The 25,739-nt window shown below is 42.1% G+C and overlaps 2 protein-coding genes and 1 long non-coding RNA gene across 6 annotated transcripts in view; 2 read left to right on the forward strand and 1 right to left on the reverse strand.

The window, feature by feature from the left end:
- Positions 1-837: 837 nt before the first annotated feature.
- On the forward strand, positions 838-12,968 carry LOC113946187 (glutathione S-transferase). 2 transcript variants are annotated; one of them, XM_027641169.1, is made up of 9 exons: positions 838-926; positions 1,247-1,327; positions 1,999-2,096; positions 3,783-3,889; positions 5,261-5,312; positions 7,075-7,207; positions 8,309-8,450; positions 11,765-11,896; positions 12,635-12,968. In XM_027641169.1, exons 4-9 carry the CDS (start codon positions 3,800-3,802, stop codon positions 12,755-12,757), a joined length of 672 nt encoding a protein of 223 aa, XP_027496970.1. In that variant the 5' UTR covers positions 838-926; positions 1,247-1,327; positions 1,999-2,096; positions 3,783-3,799; the 3' UTR covers positions 12,758-12,968. The 2 variants fall into 2 exon arrangements, with proteins under 2 accessions (XP_027496970.1, XP_027496969.1); XM_027641168.1 differs by lacking the exon at positions 1,999-2,096 and having other exon boundaries at positions 840-926.
- Positions 12,969-15,108: 2,140 nt separating this feature from the next.
- On the reverse strand, positions 15,109-24,275 carry TMEM14A (transmembrane protein 14A). Of its 3 annotated transcripts, XM_027641172.1 has the most exons (6): positions 24,222-24,227; positions 23,777-23,791; positions 22,885-22,970; positions 21,106-21,207; positions 16,690-16,777; positions 15,109-15,699 (listed from the first exon to the last, which is right to left on the reverse strand). In XM_027641172.1, the coding sequence occupies exons 3-6, from the start codon at positions 22,958-22,960 to the stop codon at positions 15,660-15,662; spliced, it is 306 nt and encodes a 101-aa protein (XP_027496973.1). In that variant the 5' UTR covers positions 22,961-22,970; positions 23,777-23,791; positions 24,222-24,227; the 3' UTR covers positions 15,109-15,659. The 3 variants fall into 3 exon arrangements, with proteins under 3 accessions (XP_027496973.1, XP_027496974.1, XP_027496972.1); XM_027641173.1 differs by lacking the exon at positions 23,777-23,791 and having other exon boundaries at positions 24,166-24,275; XM_027641171.1 differs by lacking the exons at positions 23,777-23,791; positions 24,222-24,227 and adding an exon at positions 23,537-23,559.
- A 679-nt stretch (positions 24,276-24,954) lies between these two features.
- The window catches only part of LOC113946189, a 32,256-nt gene continuing 31,471 nt past the window's right edge, over positions 24,955-25,739 (forward strand). Inside the window, exon 1 of the long non-coding RNA XR_003527337.1 lies at positions 24,955-25,452. This is a non-coding gene — a long non-coding RNA (uncharacterized LOC113946189). The remainder of the gene's footprint in view (positions 25,453-25,739) is intronic.

Here is a 25,739-nt window from a genome sequence, read left to right on the forward strand (position 1 = left end):
CTGGGTGCTCGCTGGTATTCCACAAAGCAAGTACACCCACTATCAAAACTTTTTACTCTGTATACATTTTTGCAAACAAAGGCATTAATGTTCCTTGGCTACAGGTGACATGGTTCTCTTATTACTTATTATTCTATCTTCTACTGGTTAATGATTCCCTCACTTCTCTTGCTAATTAGTCCAGATGTTCAGTCTTTCTCTTCTTTTGGGTCGGTGGGTTTCTTGGCTCAGTGGACCCTGAGTTGATGGTCGTGATCTCCCCCTGCCACAATTACCTTTCACCCAGTTGGAGCTGATTCATCACAGCTGCTGAGCTGTCTCTCTTAGTTTCTTCCGTATCTTGGGAGTTCTTGCCAAATGTCCTTGTGGCCCAGAAATTCTGCATTCCAGCAGTGGACACGAACTTCTTTCCAAGCTTTGTTAACACCCCCCCTGCCAGGTCTGAGATCATTGAAACCTGTTGAGCCCTAAAGCTTTACAAGGCAATTCTACCGACAAATAATTTTTCTTTCACTCAGAGCTCGCTTCTTAGCTGCCTTCTGTTTCATGGATTAAATCTCCTTTCCTGTTGGTTAGGCTTGAAAGTGTACAAAGATCAAACATCAGAGAACATCCTTTCTTAGGAAAATTTTTTACATATTCCCCATTTTGCAACAGAAACATCTGCTCCACAAGACTCCAGGGACAAGGCCGAGATGGCTTTTCCATCAGCCCTAGTCGTAGGGCTTAGGGATGGAGTTTGACAGCGGGAAAGCGCATCAGCTGCGGCCGCCACGTCCGCAAATTCCGGGGCGGGCAGTGGGCACAACTCGGGCGCGGAGGCGGCCGAGGGGAGGAGCGGCCGCCTCCCGGGGGCCGGGTGGGCAGTGTCGCGGCGCTGGGCAGGCGGGGAGGGCGGTGCGGCGGCGGAGCGGCCCGAGCGCACGGTACTGAGGCGGCGGGCGGGGGGTGTGAATGTTGCCGGGATTAGGGACCCTGCCGGGAGGGCAAAGGGAAGGTGCGCGACGGACGGGTGGGCACTCGAGAAACGGGCTTGAGTGTCGGCCGTGCTGCTCCAGGGGGTTTGTCCAGGGGTTATTCCCCAGCGTCTCTCCTGCAGCATGGAGCTCCGACAGGCGGGTGGGTGTGCATAGAGGGTGTTCGTGTTCGCGCCAGAGTAGGTTCAGCAGGTATCCTAAAGAGGAACTGCTCATTGGAGTCCAGATTTTGCAATATCTGGGGGTAATTTGCCTTTCATCTCGTCCAGACAGTCCTCCTGGCTGGGGCGGTGGAAGGAACGTATTTTGAATCCAGGCTTGGCCTGAATCCCAGTGAAAACCACACGCCGGTGAGCAGTTACAGTTTTAAGATGGTCCGGAGACCGAGCCTGGCTCGATGCAGCATTGTGTGTCAGGTCGTTCTGCTGGAAAAGCCGTGTGCGGGCTGAGTTAGAGTAACATTGCTGCAGAGAACTACTTTGGGGTCCATATCCAGTTAGGGAGAAAATTTAAGACTTTGCAGCAGATTATGAGCTTACTGTTAAATTCACTTACTTGTTTCTCACTGGAAGGCCAGTGCCTGAATTGATATGGACAAAATAGCATGATTTTTTTTTTAATACAGTGGTCACAGCAGTAGCAGTACCTGCCTGGGTGAGGTCCAAGGAAGGTCTAATTCTAAACATCAGGAAAATTTGTGATTAATTTTCAGGTCCATTATTGCTATTCAAGAAACGTAATTTACCAATTTTGGTACTTTCATGACTTACTATTTTACAAAGGAATATTCACTACAGAGCCATAACTAGGTCACCAAAATACCTTGCAATCCTATGTATGTGTTCAGCCTAACCCCCAAATTCAGACCTTAGGCAGTGCATTTCCAAGAAGATAAAAGGTTTTTCTTATTTGAACAAAAAGACTCAACCCTTGGCCAATCCCCAAAAGAAACTGTGATGAAGAAAGATGGGTGATGTTGATACCTGAAATTTTTTTCACTGACACTTGTTTTGCTCTTCAGCTTTCCCAGCTGTGTTGAGCAGAGCACTGGGCTGAAAGTGGCAAGCAGGGCTCTGGCTGGGCTGAATTTTATCAGCTCCACATCTGCTTTGGGGAGAGGTCAGGGAAATTTGCTCTTTCTGCTAATGCTAGCCTGTCCTTATAGTGTGTTTCCCAGGCTTGATCCCACATGCTGGAGGTTAGAATGCTTGTCCAGTCTGTGAAGGTCCAAGTGCAGTTCTTAAGTATTTTTGAAATATGGAAGACTGAGAGCTCTCTTACTTGGTATAGCATAATTCACACACATACAGGAACTAGAAATGGAGCATAAGTCGTGGTCTTCTGTGGGTAGGGCTGGTAAGGGAGCTGTGGCAAGTCACTTCTCTGAATGCATTATTGCTGTTCAGATGTCAGGAATCTAGCTAGACATCCAGCAGTTCTAGACTAGATGCCAAATCCAGTCAAACCGTAATCAAGTCCTTATTATCAATCATATATTTTTGTATTAGGAGAACTTTGTTACAAGAGACTGAGGTGTCTGGGGATATAGACATTGCCAAGGCTAGGTGGGAGCTGAGCATTGGTTTTGAAGACCTGTAGTTTGGACAGGGGCACCACATTTCTCCTGTGAGTCCAGTCCCTGTTTGCTATAGGGCCTGAAGATACCACTCAACACAAAGGACTTCAGTGGAGAGGGATGTGGTCTCCTCTCTCGCTGTTGTGCTGTTTGTTTGTGCCTCTTTATTGACGCCTTCAGGATCATGGCCAAAATTTCCACTTTGTGGCTCAGTTATGTATTGTGAAGTCTATACAAAAATAAATAACCCTGCCTGTAAATAGATAAAACCTTGGCTTAACAATGAAGCATTCTGTTAGTCTGTGACTCTCTCTTCTTACAAAATCTGCCTCATTCATCTGGGACCTATTAGTGATAAGAATACAGTGATAGCATTGTTTCCAGCACCGGGCAAGCTCACATCAGCTGCTGATGTCATACTATGGCATGTGACTGCACATGTTGGGGAAATTTGAAAGGACAAAGTGTTTTATCCCACTGCCATCATCTGGTGGGCTGACTTCAGCCCCCCTGCTGCGGGGGCATTGCCCAGGCCTTATCTGCCCAGCAGAGGTCCCAGTCCCATTTGTTTGGTTTTGATTTTCAAGTTTAGTTTTCAGGGCAAATAGGATATAAATCCCTGTTACAGTTTAACTGTAATAGAACTAGCTAAATAGAGAAGCGAGCAGACCTGGTGAAATACATTGCTTTTAAAAGCTCATATTTGTAAAGACACAGAAACATGGGGCTCTGAATTGTCCTGTGAGAGAGGTGAAACCTGACGTTGCTGTGTTGGTGTTCTTTGGAAGCAATTCATTTGACATACATTTTCAAGTTCGATGTGACATGGGTGCTGTCACAAAACCCAACACCTACTAAAGATATTGCATCACTGCAAGGCTAAAAATGTGTTTATTCAGGAATATCCTACAGTTCTGCTTTTGTTGTAAAACTCTAATGAGCTGTAAAAACTACATTATTATTTTTGAAGATATGTATATGGTTTAGTAGATGCTTGTTATAGTCTGTCATGATGTGATTTTGAATTGCTGCATATTCTGGTAGTGTGTACTTTTTCTTTTATTGCATTAATCCACAGAAAACATAGCTGCATCAAGCTCAAGTATCTAGGCCTTGGTTGTTCTTCTACTTTCACATTCATTCAACTGTTTTGAGTAACCTGGAGTGGAACATTTTAAATGCTAATTTAAAACATTTTTCCTGTAAAATCATCATCTTGAATTTATTAGGAAAGAAGAGCTCTGAAATGATGGCAGGGAAACCCAAGCTGCACTACACCAAGGGAAGGGGGAAGATGGAGTCAATCCGATGGCTGTTAGCAGCAGCTGGGGTTGAGGTTTGTACCTTTTTTTTATAAAGTGATCAGATTAATCTGTGATTAAAATAGGTGTTCTCCGGAAATGTTTCCTAATTGCATCTGTGCTTAGGGATATGCACAACATTACATATTGTGATGCAGAATGCTTAGATTCAGTGATACACTCTCATGTTGTACTTCATGTATGCCTTGAGCAATAGTTGTGCAGTAAAAGGATTTTAACATACAAAGAGAATTAATAAGTGTCATTTTTGAAACATACTTTAAGATGAGATCTTAAATTGTTGCTACAGACAAAACTGTGTATCTCTGACTTTTTCTCAATGCTTATAAATTCCCTGTGTCTCATGATTCTTCTCCACTGAAAGACCATGCATGCCACATGAAAACTTTAGAACATTATCTCCAAACAAAGTGCTTTTCATTCTTTGTGTCAGGATCTGAGTAGAATAAATCAGCAGATCTGCTCTAAAGGCGGCAGTAGGGGATTTATCTAGATTAACATCAGGTAAAGACCATCCTAAGGCATCTTAATTTCTACATTAGGTTTTTGTTTGAGTATGGTTCTTTGAAACTATTTATATTCCATTAGAAATAAAAAGCTTTTTTAACTCACTTGTCAGTTTTGCTGACAGAGAAGCTGCACAGCATGAGTGCTGAGAAGACAAAGATCTTGTCCTCATTGAAATGTCCTCACTTACAAAAAAAAGCCAGCGAGGGAAAGAGGGAGATAAATGCTGTGTAACAGAGGCATGCATAACTTCCAAAAAAATTCTCAATATTTCATGTGGCATTGGCTGCTTTTAAGTGAATGATTTGGTAGCTGTTAACAGTTTATACAGGCAAGTAGACTGGTCTTTATGTTGGGGAAGCTTTATTTGGAGCATAATGCAGTGTACAATACCGTGGTGTTGGGGACACTATAGTCCTTCATTATTTGCAGGAGCCACTCCAGCAGTCCTTAAAATAATTTAATCATGGTGCAACAACAGAATAACAACTTGAGCTGATGCCTTCAAAGAGGGACCCCAAACGAAGGAAACCCATGGCTTTTATACTCTCACAGTCTAAGAGTTCAAAAGCCTGGGGTCACCTGCTCCTGCTGTGTCTCAGCTGGCTGGTGCCACAGGTCCCTGCCCCTTTTGTTACACAAAGTGTTGGCAGTTCATGGTCTCTTGCCTCCACTTCCACCACCCAGAGCTCACCCTGCAGCTCATACTGCAGCTGCTCACCCATCTACCTGCACTGAATGTATTCCTCAACAGGGTCAACACAATGGAAGAAGTATAGAGAATAATGTGGAGAGGTGGAGTCTGATGTCCAGACTTCCTTCCACTTCTCTATTGCCTTTGGAGTGACACAGTGTTGTTTTTTATTGCTACTTTTCAGTTTGAGGAACAGTTCATAGAAACAAAAGAAGACCTAGAAAAATTACGCAATGGTGAGTCTGTAAACTGTACCCTAAACATAAATTCACACCAACATAATAAAAGGACAACAGGTGATATTTTTGTAAAACCTTCATAGAATCATAGAATCAGCCAGGTTGGAAAAGACCTCTGAGATCATCAAGTCCAACCCTTGGTCCAACACTGCTGTGGTTACTAGACCATGGCACTAAGTGCCACATCCAGTCTCATCTTAAAAACCTCCAGGGATAGTGAATCCATCACCTCCCTGGGCAACCCCTTCCAATGCCTGATTACCCCCTCTGTAAAGAATTTCTTCCTAATATCTAACCTAAACCTCCCCTGGCACAGCTTAAGACCATGCCCTCTTGTCTTACTGAAGGCTGCCTGGGAAAAGAGACCAACCCCCACCTGGCTACGACCTCCTTTCAGGGAGTTGTAGAGAGTGATGAGGTCTCCCCTGAGCCTCCTCTTCTCCAGGCTAAACAACCCCAGCTCCCTCAGCCTCTCCTCATAGGGCTTATGCTTGAGTCCCTTCACCAGCCTTGTTGCTCTTCTTTGGACCTGCTCCAGCACCTCAGTATCCTTCTTGAACTGATGGGCCCAGAACTGGACACAGTACTTCAGGTGTGGCCTCACCAGCGCTGAGTACAGAGGGAGAATCACTTCCCTGGACCTGTTGGCCACACTGTTCCTGATCCAGGCCAGGATGCCATTGGCCTTCTGGGCCACCTGGGCACACTGTTGGCTCATGTTCAGCTTCCTGTCAATCCAAACTTCCAGGTCCCTCTCTGCCTGGCTGCTCTCCAGGCACTCTGTCCCCAGCCTGTAGCGCTGCATGGGGTTGTTGTGGCCAAAGTGGAGGACCCAGCACTTGGCCTTGTTGAACCTCATCTTGTTGGAATTAGTCCAAGTCTCCAGCCTGTCCAGGTCCCTCTGTAGAGCCCTCCTGCCTTCCAGCTGATCAACACTCCCCCGCAACTTAGTGTCATCTGCAAATTTGCTGATGGTGGACTCAATCCCCTCATCTAAATCATCAGTTAAGATATTAAACAGAACTGGGCCCAACACTGATCCTCCCCTGAAAAAAACTGAGTGTAAATCCAGAGGGTAAGCTTCTATAGACTGATACTAGTACTCAAAGCACTCCTAAATTTTAGCAGAGATTAAATTTTTGCAGTGAAAGAATTTTTGCATCACAGTTCCTAACAAGGAAGGACGAGCATTAGTATCCCTAATCATAGAATCATAGCACCTGTGGAGTTGGAAGGGATCCACAAGGATCATTGAGTCCAACGAGGATGGCAGTGCTAGTATTTGTTACAGGAGGTAGAGGAAAGCCTGAATTAGCTCCCATGCTGGAAGCACAAGTATTTGCAGGAAAAACAGTGGTATGTTTACTAGCTCTTGTGGTGGTGAGAGCGTGGTGTTTCAGGTTATGCAAGGCTACTTTGAGAGAGAGGTGTCTTTGAGGAACAGTCCCATCACATGCAATTTATAGTCATGGCGCTACAAAAATAAATCTGGCTTCTATGATGCCTCCAAATAGCAGAAGCTGAGAGGGAAATAAATAACTGTAATATTTTTCAGAGACTATTAAGACAAGAATTCTTTACACGCATATAATACCGAGTATAAATACTGCTTCAATATGATGTGACCTGTAAAGAAGACCTGCTTCCTTATGGATGCATTCATCCCTCAGATTTAAGAATGTCTTGGTCTGTTACCAGGTCTCTTCCTTAGTTTCAGTGTAGTGCTTCAGCAATCTGAGTGGTTCTTTTTCTTCCCTAGATGGAGTTCTGCTGTTTCAGCAAGTGCCCATGGTGGAGATTGATGGGATGAGGATGGTGCAGAGCAGAGCCATCCTCAGCTACATAGCAGCAAAGTACAACCTCTATGGAAAAGACTTGAAGGAGAGAGCCTGGTAGGGTAGCAATGCATACTGTGCTCACTAACACTCTTCCACGATTTTTAATATTTACCAAAAAAAAAAGTTGCTGTGAAATATCTGCATGTCACGTGCATGTACACCTGCCAGGGCTTTTGCTCCTCGGACCCATGGATTGGGTGATTGGACTTTGTGATTGATAAATTATTAACTGTCAGCATTCTGAGAAAATTAGGGCTACCTTCAGACTCATTTGATTTCACAGATGAGAACTGCATTAAGTTTCTGGGGGAGAGTAATACAATAATAAAGGCTAAGTATGCCTTTTTTTGTCTTTAAATGGGAAAACAGAAGGAAAAAATTACAGCTGCCTGTAAAAAATGAAGTGTTGTTAAGTGTTCTAATTTTCTTTCTTCTACATGTAAAGAATCTTTCATAGCTGGTTTAAAAAAAGATATGTGGCTATAGATATAATGCTACCAAAAGTTAAACCAATATTTCCCCATATTACTTTACTATGTAAGCCTTACTCTGTAAGCTTTTGTAAGAATGGCTACTTTCCATTCTCATACTTAAAGGGTTAGTACAAAAGAAAAAAAATCCTTATTTGCTTTTTCTTAAATAATGAAATAAACCTACCAATGTAGGTTTAAAAGTAAAAGTTTAGTTAAGTCCTTAACCTAACAGACTGTCACTTACTATAGAGGCTTTTATTTTGCAACTCCAGAGATTGTGGGGATTACTACAGACTGGCAATTGGTAACCAGCATCCTTTCATGATTAGACCTCAAAATTATTTTTCTTTCCTAGCGTGGTTTGCATATGTGGTGTTTTCTCCCACAGCATAACCTAATACACTGTCAATGGAAAACAGCATGAACTCCACTTTAAATACATTAGTTGCAGCCTTTTTATTTATACATTGCTTATTGCAGACACTGTGAGCCTGCTTATAAAATGTGTGTTTTGAAAAAAACTGAAAGGGTTTTTTTCAAAGTGGAAGAACAAGAAAATAAACCAGTGTCTTATGTTACATTCACTAATTTTACTCAGTGATCACTTCAGCATTGTATTTCAGGAAAATAACCAAAATGGAATGTTCGAATTATAAATATGAAACAAAAATATTTGTTTCAGGATTGATATGTACGTGGAAGGAACTACAGACCTGATGGGAATGATCATGTATCTCCCTTTTCAACCAGCTGATACAAAAGAAAAGAATCTTGCCTTAATCATTGAACGAGCTACAACCAGGTACTTTCCTGTTTATGAAAAGGTAAGTGATAAATCACCAGTAGTTTACAAAGATGTAAAGTGGTTCCCCCTTCCAGCCCACTTCCCTCTCCTCACGCATATACTTTTCAGAAGGCAAGTGACAGTACAACTCTGGAAACGTATGATGGAGCCAGTATTCAGCAATGTGAAAAGAGAGCCACAAAATAATTTTTTTCTGGTTTCAGCACTGAGTCTCTTTGCTGTCTTCTTTAAGACTCCTCAAAGAACAGATCCTTCTTTTTAAAGCTAGCGTAGTGGACGATGGCTTCTTAGCATTTTGCATAAATGCGCCATTTAAATACTTGTGCCAGCCTTCAGAACTTATTGCCTGAAAGTGTATTAGGTTATCATAGAATCCTTAAAGTTGGAAAAGACCTTTAAGATCATCAAGTCCAGCCATCAACCCAGCACCACCACCACGTTTACCATTAAACCATGTCCTCAGGTGCCATATTCACATGTTTCTTGATCACTTCCAGGGATGGTGAGTCCACCACTTCCCTAGCAGTCTGTTCCAGGGATTTACAACCCTTTGCATTAAAAAAAAATTACCTAAGATCTAATATAAACCTCCCATGGCACAACTTGACTCCATTTTCTCTTGTCCTGTTACTTGTTACCTGGAAAAATAGGCCAACCCCACCTCACTACAACCTCCTTTCAGGGAGTTGTAGAGTGATGTCTCCTCTCAGTCTCCTTTTTATTCTTGTTGTTCAAAGTTAAATATAATTGTCCTTTACAGTTAAGGATTTAATTCTATGACCTTTCTTAAATCCATTGCCTAAATGTATTGTACTGAGAGACTATGACTGTCTTTCTCTGAATTGCTCTTTGGGCATCCTTAAGTGGGCACAAAAAGGCTCTGCAAACAGGATGTATCTAGCTTAAAAAGCATAAAGCAATTATTTACTGGCTAGCGTGCGCTAAAGAGTTTGTCTCTAATGAGCTGTGAGGGAAGGCATTGGTATGCTTGTCACCCCCATAGAACACATGAAGAGTCTTGGCTAGGGAAGAGTTGGTCAGGAGGGGATGGGTTGTTCTTTGCTTCTCCGTGGAACATTGCCATTTTCTACCAGCTTGCTGTTTGTTCTGTTGTTTCATTTCTCCTGTAAGGATATTTTAATTTTTTTGTGTGTTACCATTTTTCTGTTTGATCCTCATCTCATGACTCTACTTCTGTTTGTAGCTTTACCTTTTGTGCGTTGTATGGTTGTACTGTACAGACTTTCTCACAGCACTTTTTCAGAGCATAGTGATCTCCTTGGAAGTCTGTACAAAGCTGTGTTGTTTCCGAGCTGAGTTGGGTTTCCAGCTTGAATTCTTGGTTACCAGGCAGCTGAAGTCCATTCAGAAAAATACAGGACTTCATGCAATTTCATGTCCCTCTTTATCAGAGCCTTAAATTGCAGAGGTGAAGCCCACAGAGGCTGCCCTGTAAAATAATGATGTAAACGACATAATCCAGCACTTCTGTAATCATCATCATCATCATCATCATCATGGCTGGGCTTCGCTAATGAAGATTTGGGAAGGGCTCTACCCATGTTTGTTGCAAGTGTGTTGGTGGCTAAAAAGGCCAATATGAGATAGACATGACCAGTTGCAAAAGGCACAGCAGAAAGACTCCTTAGATGGTATATTCTGCAAGACACGATTCTTTCTGTGTTGTCTTTTCTCCTCAAGGGTGATCCTGCGTGTGTTCTCAAAAGCATCAGCAGCGTTATAGATGGCATGTCTCCAGGCCTCCCGATTGGAGACCAGAGTAGACCAGTTATGGTGATCAATATGGCCAAGGCTGAGATGTTGTTTCAGGGAGTCCTTGTATCTTCTCTTCGGGGCTCCTCTCATGCAGCAGCCAAGGGCAAGTTCACCATAAAGCAAGATCTTAGGGAGGCGGTGGTCCTTCATCCTTGAGACATGCTCTGCCCAGCACAGCTGTGTTCTCAGCAACATGGCCTCAATACTCTGTAATCAGAGTTCATGTATATCCACTGCCATACCAAGGGAGAGCTGTGCTGAGAGAGATTGATTGCACACATTATTCTTTCAAAGATTTGAAGTCTGATAAGTATTCAAGTTATTAAAAAATAAAAAAGGAAATGTACACACCAACATTCTCTAAACCTGTGCCTAGGTTGCATAAACTACTGCTGTGATATGTTTTAGTGTGTATGCTCCCTGGAGGGGAGTCTTTAAAATAATCCATGTTCTCTTACGGTAAAGACACAGCTAAAACTCTTCTGTGATTTTAGCCTAGTTAGAATGGTTAATAATTTTCTTTCTCTACCAGTTATTTAAATGTCCATTGATTCAGCTTACCAGGGTTTGCAGTCTGACAGAAAACATCCCTAGCTGTAAGTGCTCACTTAAGCACTCAGCACCCAGATAGAGCAGCAAAAGGCAATATAAAGCCCTGCAGGCAATCTGGTTCTGATGCTCTGTTTGGGAGTTTCCATACAGTTTTGATAAAAAGCTGTGGTGGACTTTGTTGGAACAGTGTAGGAAATAACTACATGAAGGTATCAGCTTTGCCTCTGCCAGGAATTACTGCCTCTGTTGTAAAATTGGCAGATGGGACTGGAGAAGGACTTGGCTTCCAAAGTCAGACTGAGGTGTTAGTTTTACTGCACATTTGTTACTTGTTTAAGTGTAGCATTAGCGTAGCTTAGGCACAGACACATGTCCCTCCCTTGGTTCTGCTATGAGGATGATAGTCTTTAGGAAAAAGGTAGGCTGCAGAGCTGGTAACTGCTCTGAAACTGTTCTGCAATATTCACCAAAACTTGTCTACTACAGTTGTTTGTAGCTTTGGCAGGCTGTGATTCTTCCATCAGCAGTTTGCCGCAAAAGAATCCTTCTTACAGGATGAAGGGTGGAAAGGCTGTGTTCCTTCATTCTGAATGTATTTCAAACTATAATCATCAATCTCAAATTTTGCTGAAACATCCATTTGACCATTTTCTTAAAAAATTCTAGGCGTACTTACACATAAACTGTCCTGACTACTTCTTTCAATTACTTCAGTCCTGTTTCTTTTGCATGATTAAGTCTTCATTGGGGTACTGGACTTGATATACAGCTACTTGGTGCAGTAGGTTAGAATGAGAGATAGGGCCACACATGCTGCTGAAACATGAGTTCTGATTTAATTTTTTATATAAAGAATATCTATCACTTTCTAACTTCATAGGTTCTTGAATGGCTTTTCCCTGCTGTGTGTTTTTGTAGATATCTGCCTGTAATGAAATATCTAGATAAAATTGTTACATCCTGTATGACTTTTTGAATTTTTCTGTATTTGTTCATATTTTATAGGCCTTAAAAGATCATGGACAGGATTATCTTGTTGGCAACAAATTAAGCTGGGCAGACATCCATCTGCTGGAAGCCATTTTAATGTCAGAAGAATGTAAGCCTGATATACTGTCTGCATTTCCTCTGCTACAGGTTAGTAATCATCTGATCTCAATATGGAACGTAACATAGAAATATCACTGACCAGTCTTAAAAGTTATTTGATATTTACATCTTTTGAGCCATTGTACTGATGGTTCTCTGGTCTATTTCTGTTGACTACAAAACCCTGAACTCACTTGCACTGCCTTGCCCCCAGAGCTGCTGGGGCCTTACCTTTCTCCAGCTTTACTTTTCCCAGCTGTTCTCAGCTGGCAGGAAGTCGCTTACTGATGCTACCAGTTTGGTCCTTTAACTGCTACTTTCATGTCTTCAAACACAGCAGTGAGCATCAGGAAGGGAAGTCTGCAGCCTGGTGTATGTACAGTTCCTGTCCTTTTCTTTTTGCTAGCAAAATTGTATTTTGAAGAAATCATATAAAAAGAGCAGTTAAGTTTCTTATGTCATGACTTCTGTGGTACTTTGCACTGAAATATTCCTGTCCTTACCTCTTCCCCCCCCCCCCCCAAATATATCTGTTGTGGGCTTTTTGCTTTTTTTTTTCTTCCACTTTTTACTGGATGAATCTTAACTCTTTAATTTATCCCATCCCCATCTGGGAAACGAAGGTAAACTTTATAGCATCAGCATCACAGATCAGAAAAGGCTACTACCTTTCTCTGTTTAGTACTGTATCTGACAAAGAAAAATCTAACTCACCTGATTATTTAGCTATAAAGGATGGAGTTATAATTTCATTACACTCATTGGCTTTACTGCTGCTTCTTACAGGCTTTTAAAAGAAGAATCAGCAACATTCCAACAATCAAAAAATTCTTGCAGCCTGGCAGCCAGAGGAAGCCACCAACAGATGAGAAGTTTGTTGCTGTTGTGAGGAAAATATTCAATATGTAATCTGCTGAAGATAGCACAACTATAGTATGTTACCAGAGCTGTGCCTTGTAAGTGTAAATTGCGTACATGTGCTCCGTAACTTGCATCACGTAGTCAGTGTTGAAAAAAAATACACTTTTAAATTAGAGTAAAAGACTAATTTGGACCTGTTGAGTGCAGAAAATGGTATTTCATTAAGCAGTTACATGAAATAAAATATACTGATACTTTGTGTGTGTTCAATTACGGTACATGCTTGGTAGGATAAAATGTTTCAACTGTAGCTTCCACAGTACTGTAGAAAGCTACCCTACTCCCCATCTTCCTCTTTATACATTCCAGGAGAGAGGAGACGTTCCATAAAAATGGAGAAGTCATTTAGATTCAGGCCTCAAATCTTTTGGGTTGGGTCTCTCCTAGACCAAAGTTCACTGTCCCCTGCTGTATTTCACTGCTGTCTCTGTACTTTCAGAACTGCAGTTTAAAAATAAAATAAATAAAAACATTTAAAAGAAAATAAAATTAAAACTCATGATCCTTGTAAGTTACTGGGCAAAAGTAGGAAATTTTTTAATCCCCACATGAATCTCTTAGAAGCTATTTTTTTCATGAAAGATCAAAGTACTTGTGCTTAATTGGCCTGCTGTGGTTTTCATCCATTGAAAGTACCTATTCCCTTGCTCTTCTTTTTGCTCTTGACTGGATGGGCAGTGAGGCAAATGCCCCTTGAACATTTTTTTGGTAAGGTTTTACCTTCTCCAGTCACTTCCCAAGTAGTTATAAAGAGAACTGCACTGACTGCTTACCTTTTCAGTGAAAGAGTTAGTTTTACCTCAACAGTGCTTAAAGCGCTCACTACTATTTCAGATTCTTTACCCTGATTTCACAGGAACCACCACTGTTCCCTTTAAGAGCAGTGCCATAAACTATCCTTCTTTGCAGTTAGTTCTTTTTCTCAGTAGGACTCAAACTGATTAGGCAAACAAACAGTGGAAATATAGAATTGCTGCCCAGCAAAGTTAACTCCTTTTCTGACTTGTGCCTAAGAAAAACCACATGCATCTCAGAGATACAAACGACAAGCATCCCACTCACGTGGGCACTGCTGAGTTCCGAAGAGTTTAACGTTAAATTACGTCATTAGCTGGAAGCAATAGTTTGCCATGCCCACCGTAGTACTTGTTTCATTGAGCTATTTCTCTGTTACAAACAAGTGCTATGATTTGGGAACCATCACAGAGACTGGTACAGAACATCACTGTTGTGTTCTGTGAGCTTTTAGTCCCGTACAATATGTTGGACTTGCTGAGAACGCTACCCGTTTTGGCTGCTCAGGAATTCCAGCACTAGCTTCTGGATTACAGTGGAGCTTGGAGGCCAGCCCCAGCCCCCTGCCCCCATGGCTAATTCAGAGAACACACAGAAGGATCAACTCTGGACATGCTCTAAAATGCAACATCTTAAACTGCATTTAGGATCTAGGGTAGCAGCAACTGCAGATTGCCTTTGCATTTCAGCACTAGGTTGCCTTAGCTTTTCACTGCAGCTTAATCTAAGGTGTTCACTGTGTCTACATTGCAAGTATCCAGATCTGCATGTCACCAAAGCCTGCTTATATGCCTGATACGCTTTCAAGTTCTGCTTCATGGTGAAATGAAGCACATTGTATTTGTGCAGCTGTCATCCCAATCTGAAATCTGTAACACCAGCTCAATCACCTGTAAACCTGGCAACACCTGGAGGTGACCGATACCAACATCTGTCAGCAAAAGATTCCAGAGCTGTAGGCTGTGCTTTGGGGTTGGTAAGAATTTTTTTGTGTTGTGTGTTTTCCCCCTGCTTTTTTTTGTCAGTTATGCCTTAGACATCTGAGCTGCTCACACCACCTTGTCACCACCTAAGCCCCTGCCAAGAATAATAACCTTGGTATTCCCCTAGTGGATTTGTGCACTGAGATCTGATACACGATAGCCTGAAAAAAATGAAACAAAATTTCTGTCTTCAATATTGCACTCACCCATACTCAATTTACTAATGGTTTGGCTGTACACTTCCTCTACACCAGAAGACAGTCTTGGCCAAGCTTTGAGACCCAGGAAATATTTATTTTGTATGTAAAACAAAGCAACTTTAATCCTGAATAGTTTACGACTGAACAGTCTCCTTTGCTTCGATAAGACTGGAACAGCAAACCTGTTCAAGAGTACTGAGAGTTTGGAACGTCTTTCTGCAGGATGGCAAACATTCCTCAGCTGTGGTTCATGTCAGTGGCAATTTACAGCATGATATATGTTTTAAATCACTAGAGTACAAAGCAGATCACCAGGCTCTTCATTGAACAGTCTCACTGCATAAAAACTTGAGAAGTTTCGAACATTTTACATTTTATTTGAACACTGATAATAGGTTTTAGATTTGGACTCAGTGGAATAAGAACATGTGTTTGAAAGGAAGGGTTAGGGTTTTTTAGTGCAACACAGTACAGGCCTGAGACTTTATTGATTTAGAACTGATTATTTAATAGACAAACTACAAAATTATGCTTCAATACAAGATACCTTTTTAGCATAAAGATGTATTTATATATATTCTTCTCTCAGAGATACAGTGCAAGACTAATTCAATTTCCTGGGGTGCTCAGCACCCTGAAAAGAGATCAAACTTACAGAGAAAGATTCCTTGAGTTAACAGACTGCTTAAATGGAAGTAGATCAAAATATATCAATGAAACATTTGTTTTAGTTTTTAAAAAAAGCTTGCAAAATATCAGCCCATGTCAATCAAATAACAGGTACAGATCTTTTACAGAAAATATAAATGCAATGTAAGATTTGTGTTCAGACTTGGTTTAAAATACGGAGAGCATGTCTGTTTGTTCGGTGGGCACAGCAGTCATACTCATGTCTTGAGTTGCTAAATTCTGCTACAGCAGCATAAAAACAAGCCTCAAAATCATCAAAAGACTGCAAAAAAACCAAAAAAAATATAATTATGGCTGTGCATGAACAAAACCAGTGAAAGTCATCATTAAATAACAGGGCATTCATAAATAACTGACGCTTAAAGCCTCTATTAAGCAATCTTTTGAAGTGTCTAAATCTACAGACTCAGTGCCTGTTGAAACACACAGCCCACCTAGGCTGGAAGAGTGATCCACAATGGACAATGTTTTCTGGTGTAAGTCCTGATTCTTAAATTTTGCGTCTTGACAATTTGCATCTGATTTTTATCTCCCTGTATAAAAATCCTGGAGTAAAACAGAATGGTGCTATATTAAATCTGGTAACAATGAAGCAACAGTTATTATTTCTTCAGAAGATAGAGATTCTGACCTACAGCTGAAAAATGTTTTGAGTTACAGACTCATTGGGAAAAAAAAGTTTTTACTTACTCCATAATTTAATTCCAAAATAAGACATACAGAAAATGACATTTTGCAGAATGTCCAACAGCAGCAATAAAGCAGTTGGAATGGTTAGAAACATCATAATTTGCAGAAATACTGACCAAAGTCCTTAGGTCAGGTCAACAATGTTGTGGTTTTCAATGGTGCTGTGCTTCCTGTAGTTTTGAATGCAGCACTTCTAAACCAAAGTCTTGACCCTTATTTAAGATGATTGTGTTGTGTGAAATTAGACTAATTATATGCATATGTGTTCAAAACCCCTGAGGCTTATCCAGGTTCTTCTAAGAGCCTTATCAATATATATTAATATTTAATTGCAGACCTCTCCTTTCTGTGCTGCAGAAGTCACTTCTTATCAGCTGTATCTGGCTAGTGAGATTAAAAAGCTGTTCACCATAAACAGGACTGTGACCTCCAAACTAATTTCACTTAAGCTGTGTAGTTGCTAAATGATAGTGACTACCACTGATACGGCTTTGAATCAGGTGTCAAATGGCAACTATTTGAAAATCAGCAAAATCTTTACATTAAGATCCTCAACATTTACCTCAGGCCTGCTACTAGTCCGGCTGGCATTAATTTCTTGGACCTCTTGAACCTCATTCCCATTATAAGGGTCAAAAGAAAAGATGAAACTGTAAAAGACAATTCAATATATTAATGCTCTCACTTCTCCTAGTGGACCATTCAGGAACATGGAGAGTTATCAAAGGTCAATGCTGTTTTGCTATGAACTGCAGTTTAATAAAATTAGATCAGATATAGGGTCTGTAAAAACATTCTTGCTTTTCCAAAATACACCACGATTTCTTTCAGCTACAATAAGGTTTCTATGTCCAGCAGAATGCTAAATCTTATTCCATGGATACTAAGTAAGTTTGTCAGACAGTGAATTCTACTCCCCCTGTTACTACATTCATAGGGATACAAATAAAGGAGGAAGAATCTTTGTAGTAACAGTAACATGTATGCTGAATTACAGGAATAGTTTCTCATAAATCCCACCACTCCAGATCACAATAGCTGTTTTCTAACTATTCAAGGAGCTAGTTCAATCAACTTTTTTTCTGTTTTATTTTTAGAATATTAGCTCTTTATTTGTTGAGCCTTAAAAACTAGATTGGAAGGTTTGCCACTTGTTTTTGCTACAGAATATGGCTATCAACGTCTTCTTCATCATGACCACAAGTTCACTTGTATCCTTTTGTTACAAGGGAACCATCCATGTCTGTGACAAGAGTTGGGCAGCCCAAGAGGGAACAAATAACAGCACAAGCAGCAGAAAACAAACATCGTGAAAGAAATTGCATCTTCTTTCTGGAAGTTTTACCTAAAAATGGAGGCAGCAGTAAACTCATCAGGCAGGGGGATTTCATCTCGAACTATGGCTGCAGAGCACTATGTAAATGAGAATCAGAGAATCATAGAATATATTGAGTTGGAAGGGACCCATCAGGATCACTGAGTCCACCTACTGGCCCTGCATAGGACACCCCAAGAGTCACACCATGTGCCTTAGAGTATTGTCGACACTCATCTTGAACTCAGACAGGCTTGGTGCTGTGACCACTTCCCTGGGGAGCTTGTTCCAGTGTTCAACCACCCTCTGGGTGAAGAACCTTTTCCTGATATCCAACCTAAACCTCCCCCAACTCAGCTTCATGCTGTTTCCTTGAGTCCTGTCACTAGTCACCACAGAGAAAAGATCAGTGCCAGCCCCTCACCAGGAAGTTGTAGACTGCAATGAGGTCTCTCTTCAGTCTCCTCCAGACTGAACAAACCAAGTGACCTCAGGTGCTCCTCACACAGCTTCCCCTCAAGGCCCTTCACCATCTTCGTTGCTCTCCTTTAGATGCTCTCTAATAGCTTAATGTCTTTTTATACTATGGTGCCCAAAACTGCATGCAGTACTAAACGTGAGACTGCACGAGAGCAGAGCAGAGCAGGACAATCACCTCCTTTGACTGGCTGGCAATGCAGAGAATACATTAAACTGCAAAGATAGCTGGCTTCATCAAACAACTGTCACCTGAAATGCTTCCTAGAAGTGGGCAGAGAGGCAGGACTTCTCATGGGCAGCTGGGCTTTATCACTCTTGCAGCCAAAGTAACGCCAGTTACACAAATCTCTTCTTTTTATGGAGCAGTTAAAAACCATCTGGCTAATTCTCTTCAAACTCCACTGTCTATTCCTGTGAACAGTCCTGTGTTAACAGGTGTCAAAAATTAGTTTTAAACTCTCTCCAGCATTATAAAACAAGCTCTGACAGTTACAAGTATCTTGCAGAATTCTACCAGCTTTGTGCATTCATTAAAGATACCCTGCAAAAAACCCCTATTACATTCCATTATCCATTGCTCTTATTTTCTAGTCCCATAGCCTTGATCCGCTCAGGAATGTCTGAACTACTATTCCACAGTAGTTGTCTTGCCATAACTCTGAGTATTTTCACATTTTATTACAAGCTACAAAGCATGTTCACTCTGCAATGTTATTTTTTTCCAGTTGCTACTATCTGGCTTTTCACATGTGCCATTGACTTTTTAAGATGTTCAACTTTTTGACCTGATTTTCTAAAGTGCTGTACATTCAGTTTCACCTTAAATCAGTCAAAGAAATTCAGTAAATCACAACAAATTCAATTGAGTGAATCATATTCAGGGCAGAATCAACTTGCACTGTGCATAGCACACTTGCATACCAGCACTCTTTGCATACTGAAGTCTGACTTTCCACACCTACTTCAAACACATAAAATTGCATTGAAGTATTCAAGAAAGCACAGAGCTAATTTCAAGGTGAGTAGGAAAATGCCTGAAATAATAATTTACAGAACAACTAAGAGAATTTGCCTGAGGTATCCATATGCTGCATACTCTTTGTATGTAGGACAAGTTACAAGAATCCTACTTTCAAGGTCTTGTACTAAAACATTACCTACATTACTGTAGGAGACTCTTGCCTAGGTGATAAATACTATAGATAATTATGGGTTTGGAGGGGTAGTTTTTCTTTTAGATTTACTAACCTTTTAAAAGTTTGGGTACTTGCTTCATTTTACATTGTAATTTACTGTACTGCTTTCTAAGTTCAGAGTGGTCACTTTAATTCATGCACTTAATTTCCATCTTTCATTTGTGCTCTGCTTTTCACACTTTGGCAGGTTAGGCATAAGTGAAAGCATTCTGATTTTCTACAGAAACAATGCACATTTATTACAGAAAGCCCATACTATTCTGAAACTATCATATAGAGTAACCACCAAAGGTTGTTAAGGTATGGGAATGTGTCTTAATTTTTCTTTCCTCTGAAGTTTTCCTACTGAGTTCTTCATTCATTTCAGATATCTATGTTTCTAGCAACCCAAAGACTGAGATACACCAGGCTGGAAGAGATTAAGAGCAGCCTGAATGGTTGGTCCTGGGAGAGTACTTTGTACAAACACTTCCTAACTCATTTGAGGCAAAATGACAACCTTCTTTGTTACATGCAGCAAAAGTGGATACTGAACAGGGCACCCATTCATAGCCAAGGTTAAATATATGTTTAGGTTTTAAGCAATTAGAACATGATCTCTCTGTAAACATTCTAAACTAAGACTGTTTTAAAAAGTCTTTTTTCCTTTTACTCTACATAAAAAAAACTTTCTAAGGCAGGTGTAGTGAACTCTATCTCATCTGTATTGCCATAATTTCTACTAAATAAAAATATACATTTCTTCAGCTGAGAGAAAGTCCTCACATGCCTACAGCTACATGAAATGCAGAACACCGACTATTTCAGTATATCTGATGTTCACAAGCACATTAATGGAAATTTTGTATTAGTCCTTTCAAAACCAAAGAATTGGGAAACAGGCAAAATTTAGTAAGTTTTAATTAGTCTCCTCTTCCACAATTTCTGTATCTAAATTAGTGATTTAATTGACCCATAAAAGTACAATTCCATATGCTAGTTAAAAGCATCTCACACTGAATGATTACAAATTTACACATACTTCAGGCTATGTCTTCATTCAAAAAAAATTTATTTTTTTTTTAAGAGTGGCATAACTTAATCTGGGCTGGGTCATGGTGGCAAAACCAAAAATCCAGTTTTAGGTCATCTAGGAGCAGATCAGATACACCACTATCACTTTTATTAAAGAACTTGGTGGGAACAATTTGCTAACAATGCTACTCAACATTTTTTTGAAATGGAAATTTTTATAACTGTGATTGGTGTAAAGCACAAAGCCAGTATGAACAGGATACCATAAATTCTAAGTTCAGAAAAAACAATTGTGTACTCACACAATCTGGATTAAATGAATTTTAAATGCATTTCTGCATGTGAAACCACAGCCCAAGCCACCTTTGCTAAAACGACGAGTGCAACAAGCTCCCAATCACTCTTATTGCAGATCACTTGTGCAAGGTCAATGTCCCCTTTAGGAACTGTAGTTTCTTGCGTCCATGAGGGTTTCATGGCAAACTAGCTAACATGACAATTATTGCATAGTTTGTATTCTGTCTTTCTTAGCAGCAAAGGAAAAACACTAAATCAAAGTATTTGTTTCACTGGAGGCTGAGGATAGGTTACATTATGCAAGACAGGATCCCACACCTACTTTACTGCTGAAATTACTTTCTAATCTGTAAAGCTAATGATTCAATTGCAGTACTTTCCCATGTTTCTCAGCTGGATTTCACAATATGTGCAATGTTAGGTAACCATCTAATAAAAGGAGGTGCTGCCAGGTGGTACACACCTGCTGGCTTTGTGTAAATGATCTGCCTTACCTTGAAAATGGTTCTAGTTAAAGTCTGGAATTTTGCAAGCTAAGTTGAAGTGTCAAACTCTATTTAAAACCCAATATTTAAACCAAAGCAATACTCAAAATTTACTGAAGAGAGAATTTTACATGCAGTTCAGGATACTGCTTGTTGGTTTGTTTGTTTGTTTACTGTAGTAAAACACTTACACAATGATATCTTCACATTTCTCGGATCACATGTTACGCAGTAAGCTCCATAACCAGCCACAGAACCAAAGGTGAGGCCAGCAGCTAAAGAGATTTTGCTACCTGCAAGAAACCATTCAAGTGTTATTTCTCAATACAATGTCTTTAAGCTCAATCTTTATACAGCAGTTCTCTCTATATACAGTATTATCCAAATATTTCAAAAAAAGAACTGATTTTGCCACAGTCCAGCTAGCTCACCCACTGTGAATAGAGAATATTACTTCTGTAACTGGGTCATTCTCCTGTGTGGTAGTAGGGGCAAAGTCAACTAAGTTAGAGTAAGATGATCAGGATCCAGTAATACCTGTGATTTGGGAAAAATAATACTTGAAGTACAAACCTAAATTTAGCTATTATCTCTATCATACATACCTTTAGAAGGATTTTTGTAATTTATCTGAACTGTCTGTTCATTTTAACTATATCTTACAGCACCTGGGAGCCTACAAAAATGGTAGAAATGTGTCAATATATATAAAGAGTAAATTGGACAACACATGTCCAACATCATAAGGCCTTTCAGTCTGACATCAGTCCTGGACAATAAAATGGTATCACCAACATCACATTTAATTAATAAAAAATAAAAACCCAATTAGATGGTAGTGAGGATGAAAATAGAGCTTCCAAAAGTAACATGACATCTTCTATCAGTGTTATTGCAAAAGGGGTTCATAAATCCCAGAGTTTCAGTAATATATTTAGGTTTCTGAGCACACATTTGTCTTGGTACCATATTATAAAAGCATAGAATCAGCAGGCATTATTTGGATTAAGCTGATCCCAAAATGTTTGTAAATAAAGAATCCAGACCCCCAGGTGTCACTTAGCTCCCAATTCTGTTATTTTGGATATTTTTAATCAAGACTTTGCAGGAAAATGGAAATCATCACCAATAAAAAAATAATCTGTCACAAGGCCTGACCAACCAAGAGTGAAGAAAACAGGTGAATGGGATAGTTAGTGAGTGCAGCTGGGTGTAAACACAAAAATACAGCAAATGTTTTCAGAGTGAAGCCATGTCTCTAAGAGCAAAGCATGCGCACGCTACGTAGGGAAACAGTGACTCTTAAATCACAAGAATCGGGACGGATTATGGCCACAGGGAAGGAGAGCGCTGCGCTGCTGGGGCTTTGTGGGAGAGCTGACGGGACCAGCCCGGAGCTCCCGCCTGCCCGTCCTCGGTACCGCTGCGACCTCTGCCGGGTGCTGGGCTCGGGAACGGCGCTGCCACCTGGGGGACTGCAAAAATCACTGAAATACCGAAAACGCGCTTTATAGTAAAACCGGCCTCCTTATCTTAGAGTGAAAAGACACAGTTCTAACAGTACGAGAGAATTAACCACCAAATCAGAGTATGCAAGTAAAAGCGGTCCTTTCCAGTGTTTTTCTGGGAATGTCAGAATCAAGCCTGGATGTCCCCGTAGAAAATAAGCTGTAATCAAAGATCATCTACTGTGCTCAACACAGGAATAGCTACAGGAAATGAGAAGGTCCAAAACACACCAAAGTCAAAGATAACATGACAGCCCCTCTTTGCCCTGAAAACAAACTCATCAGTTACCACTTAAATGCTTAAGCTGACCCAAGAACATCTTGTGAGATTCAGTGCATTTACAGCAGTGCAGCACGGATTTAACACGCAGTTGTGTTAATTACAGCAAAACTTTCATGTCTCACATTGCATAGAGGAAATTCAAACGCTTCATTTCCAAATCCTGCTGCCTCAACATTTACCTTTACGAGTGTATGCTACAACACCTCCAAAAGCCAGCAACGAAGCATATGCAAAACCAATCCAGTCAATAGCCATGGTCCCAACTCTGGAAGAGAAAACACATTCTGAAGGCAAACAAATTCCTTCCTCCTGGTAGAAATGAAATCATTACTTAAAGGTTTCTAAATAACAACACACTCATCTAAGTCGTGTTTGACTACTATGCCAAAACATTCAGAAGGTATGTCTGTTGGCTATTGTACCATCTTTTCACTGACTGCTGCCCTTCCTTACACCCCACTATCCTGGTATTTCCATTAGGGGATTTTTTGGGATGTGTGTGGCGTGCATTTTTCCCAGTCAAAAATAAATGTATGGAAACAAAAAGCTTGATATCATCCAAAGCATTGGTTTTGTTGCACTTGTGCCACATGGTCGATCTGGGCATACACTACGGATACATATAGGTCTTCTGAGTGCACAGCTCAGTGCCCTTTCAGGCACACTGCACCTGGTGCATTTCAAGCAGGACGTCATAGACCCTGCAACACTAGGCAAACCCAGGAATTTTCACAGTCTACCCAAAGTTTCCAGGCAGAAACTTAGGCTGTTTTGGGAAGCTATACGTACAGTATCTTTATCCTTTCTGTGTCTATGCCCCTTTTGTTTCACCTTTCCATTTTAACGACTGTCAGAAGTTAGGCTCCTGTCCTCCATAAAGCATTTAAATTTCTCTTGTGACGTCGGTCCCTACTCCTCCGGCTGAGCTGGGCGAAGGCATCAGTGGCATCAGTGCCGGGCAGTGCACTGCAGCCCGACAGCCCCCGACCTCTCCCACCAGTCTGGGGCGCATCTTTCCCCCCCTTCTCCCAGATAAAGTGTACGCTTAATTAAGCGCATCTTTCTTTATACCTGAGCAGGTGTGTCCTTGATCACAGTGTTAAAGGGTGGCAGCAAAGAGTGCACACTCAGCATTTCACCTCCAGCCTTTAATATTAAAGCGAGCAACTCGAAACGAGCCCCCTCCCCGCCGGCTGTAACCCCCTCAGGGCAAAAGGTGGGTTCGGGGACCACGGCGCCCCCGAGAACGAGGTCTGACGCGGCAGGGGCCAGGTTCACGGCCCGGCCTTCGGGACCTGGGCAGACGGCCCTCGGCAGAGCGCGGCCGGGCCCCTCCATCTCCCGCCTGGCCCCGCGTTCGCTCTCCCGCTCTCCGCGGTGGAGACCCCGGGACAAGGCCGATGCCCCGCTCGCCCTCGGCCGCCCCCGCCGCTGCTCATCCTCCCCGCCGCCCGCCGTACCTCGTCCCGCCGCCCTCCGACCTGCCCCAGCCCCGCCTCCCGCGCCCGGCGGGCACCGTGTGGCGCCGCGGTCCCGTCTGGCTGGCCCAGCCCCGGCTCGGTCCCTCGGGAGGCGCTGCCGCCGTTATGGCGGCGCCGCGGCCCGGCCCGCCCGCAGCGCCGCTGGCGGAGCGGAGGCTGGTGGCGCTTGGCGAGGCCGGGCCGCGGGGAGACGAGTGGTGGGTGAAAAGTTGTCGGTGAGCCGGCAGTGTGCCCTCGCGGCCGGGAAGCAAATGGTATCCTCGGGTGCATTGGGAAGAGCGTGGCCAGCAGGTCGAGGGAAGTGATCCTCGACCTCTACTCAGCCCTAGTGAGGCTTCATCAGGAGTTCTGGGCTCCTTAGTACAAGAAAGACAAGGAGAGGGTCCAGCGGAGGCCACGAAGATGATGAGGGGCCTGGAGCATCTCTCTTATGAGAAGAGGCTGCTGGAGCTGGGCCTGTTGAATCTAGAGAAGAGAAAACAGAGGGGATCTCACTAATGCATATAAATATCTCAAAGGCGGGTGCCAAGAGGATGGTGCCAGACTGTTTTCGGTGGTGCCCAGCAACAGGACAAGGAACAATTGCAATAAACTAAATAGCAATAAACTAAAACACAAGAAGTTTCACCTCAATATTGAGGAAGAACTTCTTTGCATTGAGGGTGGCAGACCACTGGAACAGGCTGCCCGGGAAGGTTGTGCAGTTTCCCTTTTTGGAAACATTCAAAACCAAGCTGAACACATTCCTGTGTCACCTGCTCTAGGTGACCCTGCCTTGGACTAGATGAACTCCAGAGGTCCCTTCCAACCCTAACAATTCTATGATTCTGTGAGATGGGGCTGTGCTGGCGCAGGGCAGTGTGGCTGTGCACTGTGATTGCTGGGGCTCCTCTGCTCATGGGGGGCATCTCCTGCCTGTTGACACTCCTGATCCAGCCCTTCAGGCAACGGAAAGATCTGAGGCTTATTTTACTCTTTGAAGCCCAACACCCCCCCCCCCCCCCCCTTGCCATGTTTGGGATGGAAGAACTCATGATGGATGTTTGGGATGGAAGAGTTATGTCTGCAGAGCTGCTTGTCTCCAAAGGGCACCCATCCCATGGAGACCAGGGTGAGGGTGTGCTGCCTGCAGCACGTCACAGACACCCTGTGACCCAGTGATGAGCACTCACTGCTGTGCCAGGCACCCCTCTGACCCTCACAGGTTCCTCTCTCTCTCCTCACCTGCATCTTTTGAAACTCTGAGAGCTGTCTGCATGAAGTCAGGTGAGCAGGCACATAGGCTGAATGCTGGTACGTGTTTATCAGGGGAAACAGCAGGCACAGCCCCTGATACTATACACGTAGCTAGTTTATGAAATTGCTTGACGTAGTTTTTTTAACACCCTGACTTCTTGTCTGCTAGCCCTGTTTGCTGGACCTGTTCCACTACAAGCTATTTTTGTCCATATTTTGTCACTCTCCGCAGTGTTTCTTTAGGTTTCTCTCAAGTGAGCCATTCTTGACCCCTGCAGGACGTGTTCTTCAGCAGTAATTCAGGGGTGCCTATCTGT

Source organism: Corapipo altera, unplaced genomic scaffold, assembly GCF_003945725.1.
Source record: "Corapipo altera isolate COAL_440 unplaced genomic scaffold, ASM394572v1 46, whole genome shotgun sequence".
NCBI lineage: Eukaryota > Metazoa > Chordata > Aves > Passeriformes > Pipridae > Corapipo > Corapipo altera.

Coding starts and splice junctions, on each gene's coding strand:
- TMEM14A (XM_027641171.1), bottom strand. Junction 21,208..22,884: donor TGTAGCATACACTCGTAAAG/GTAAATGTTGAG, acceptor GGTTTCTTGCAG/GTAGCAAAATCTCTTTAGCT. Junction 15,700..16,689: donor GGACTAGTAGCAGGCCTGAG/GTAAATGTTGAG, acceptor GTTTTTTTGCAG/TCTTTTGATGATTTTGAGGC.
- LOC113946187 (XM_027641169.1), top strand. CDS start 3,800: ATGATGGCAGGGAAACCCAAGCTGCACTACACCAAGGGAAGGGGGAAG. Junction 7,208..8,308: donor GACTTGAAGGAGAGAGCCTG/GTAGGGTAGCAA, acceptor TATTTGTTTCAG/GATTGATATGTACGTGGAAG. Junction 8,451..11,764: donor ACTTTCCTGTTTATGAAAAG/GTAAGTGATAAA, acceptor CATATTTTATAG/GCCTTAAAAGATCATGGACA.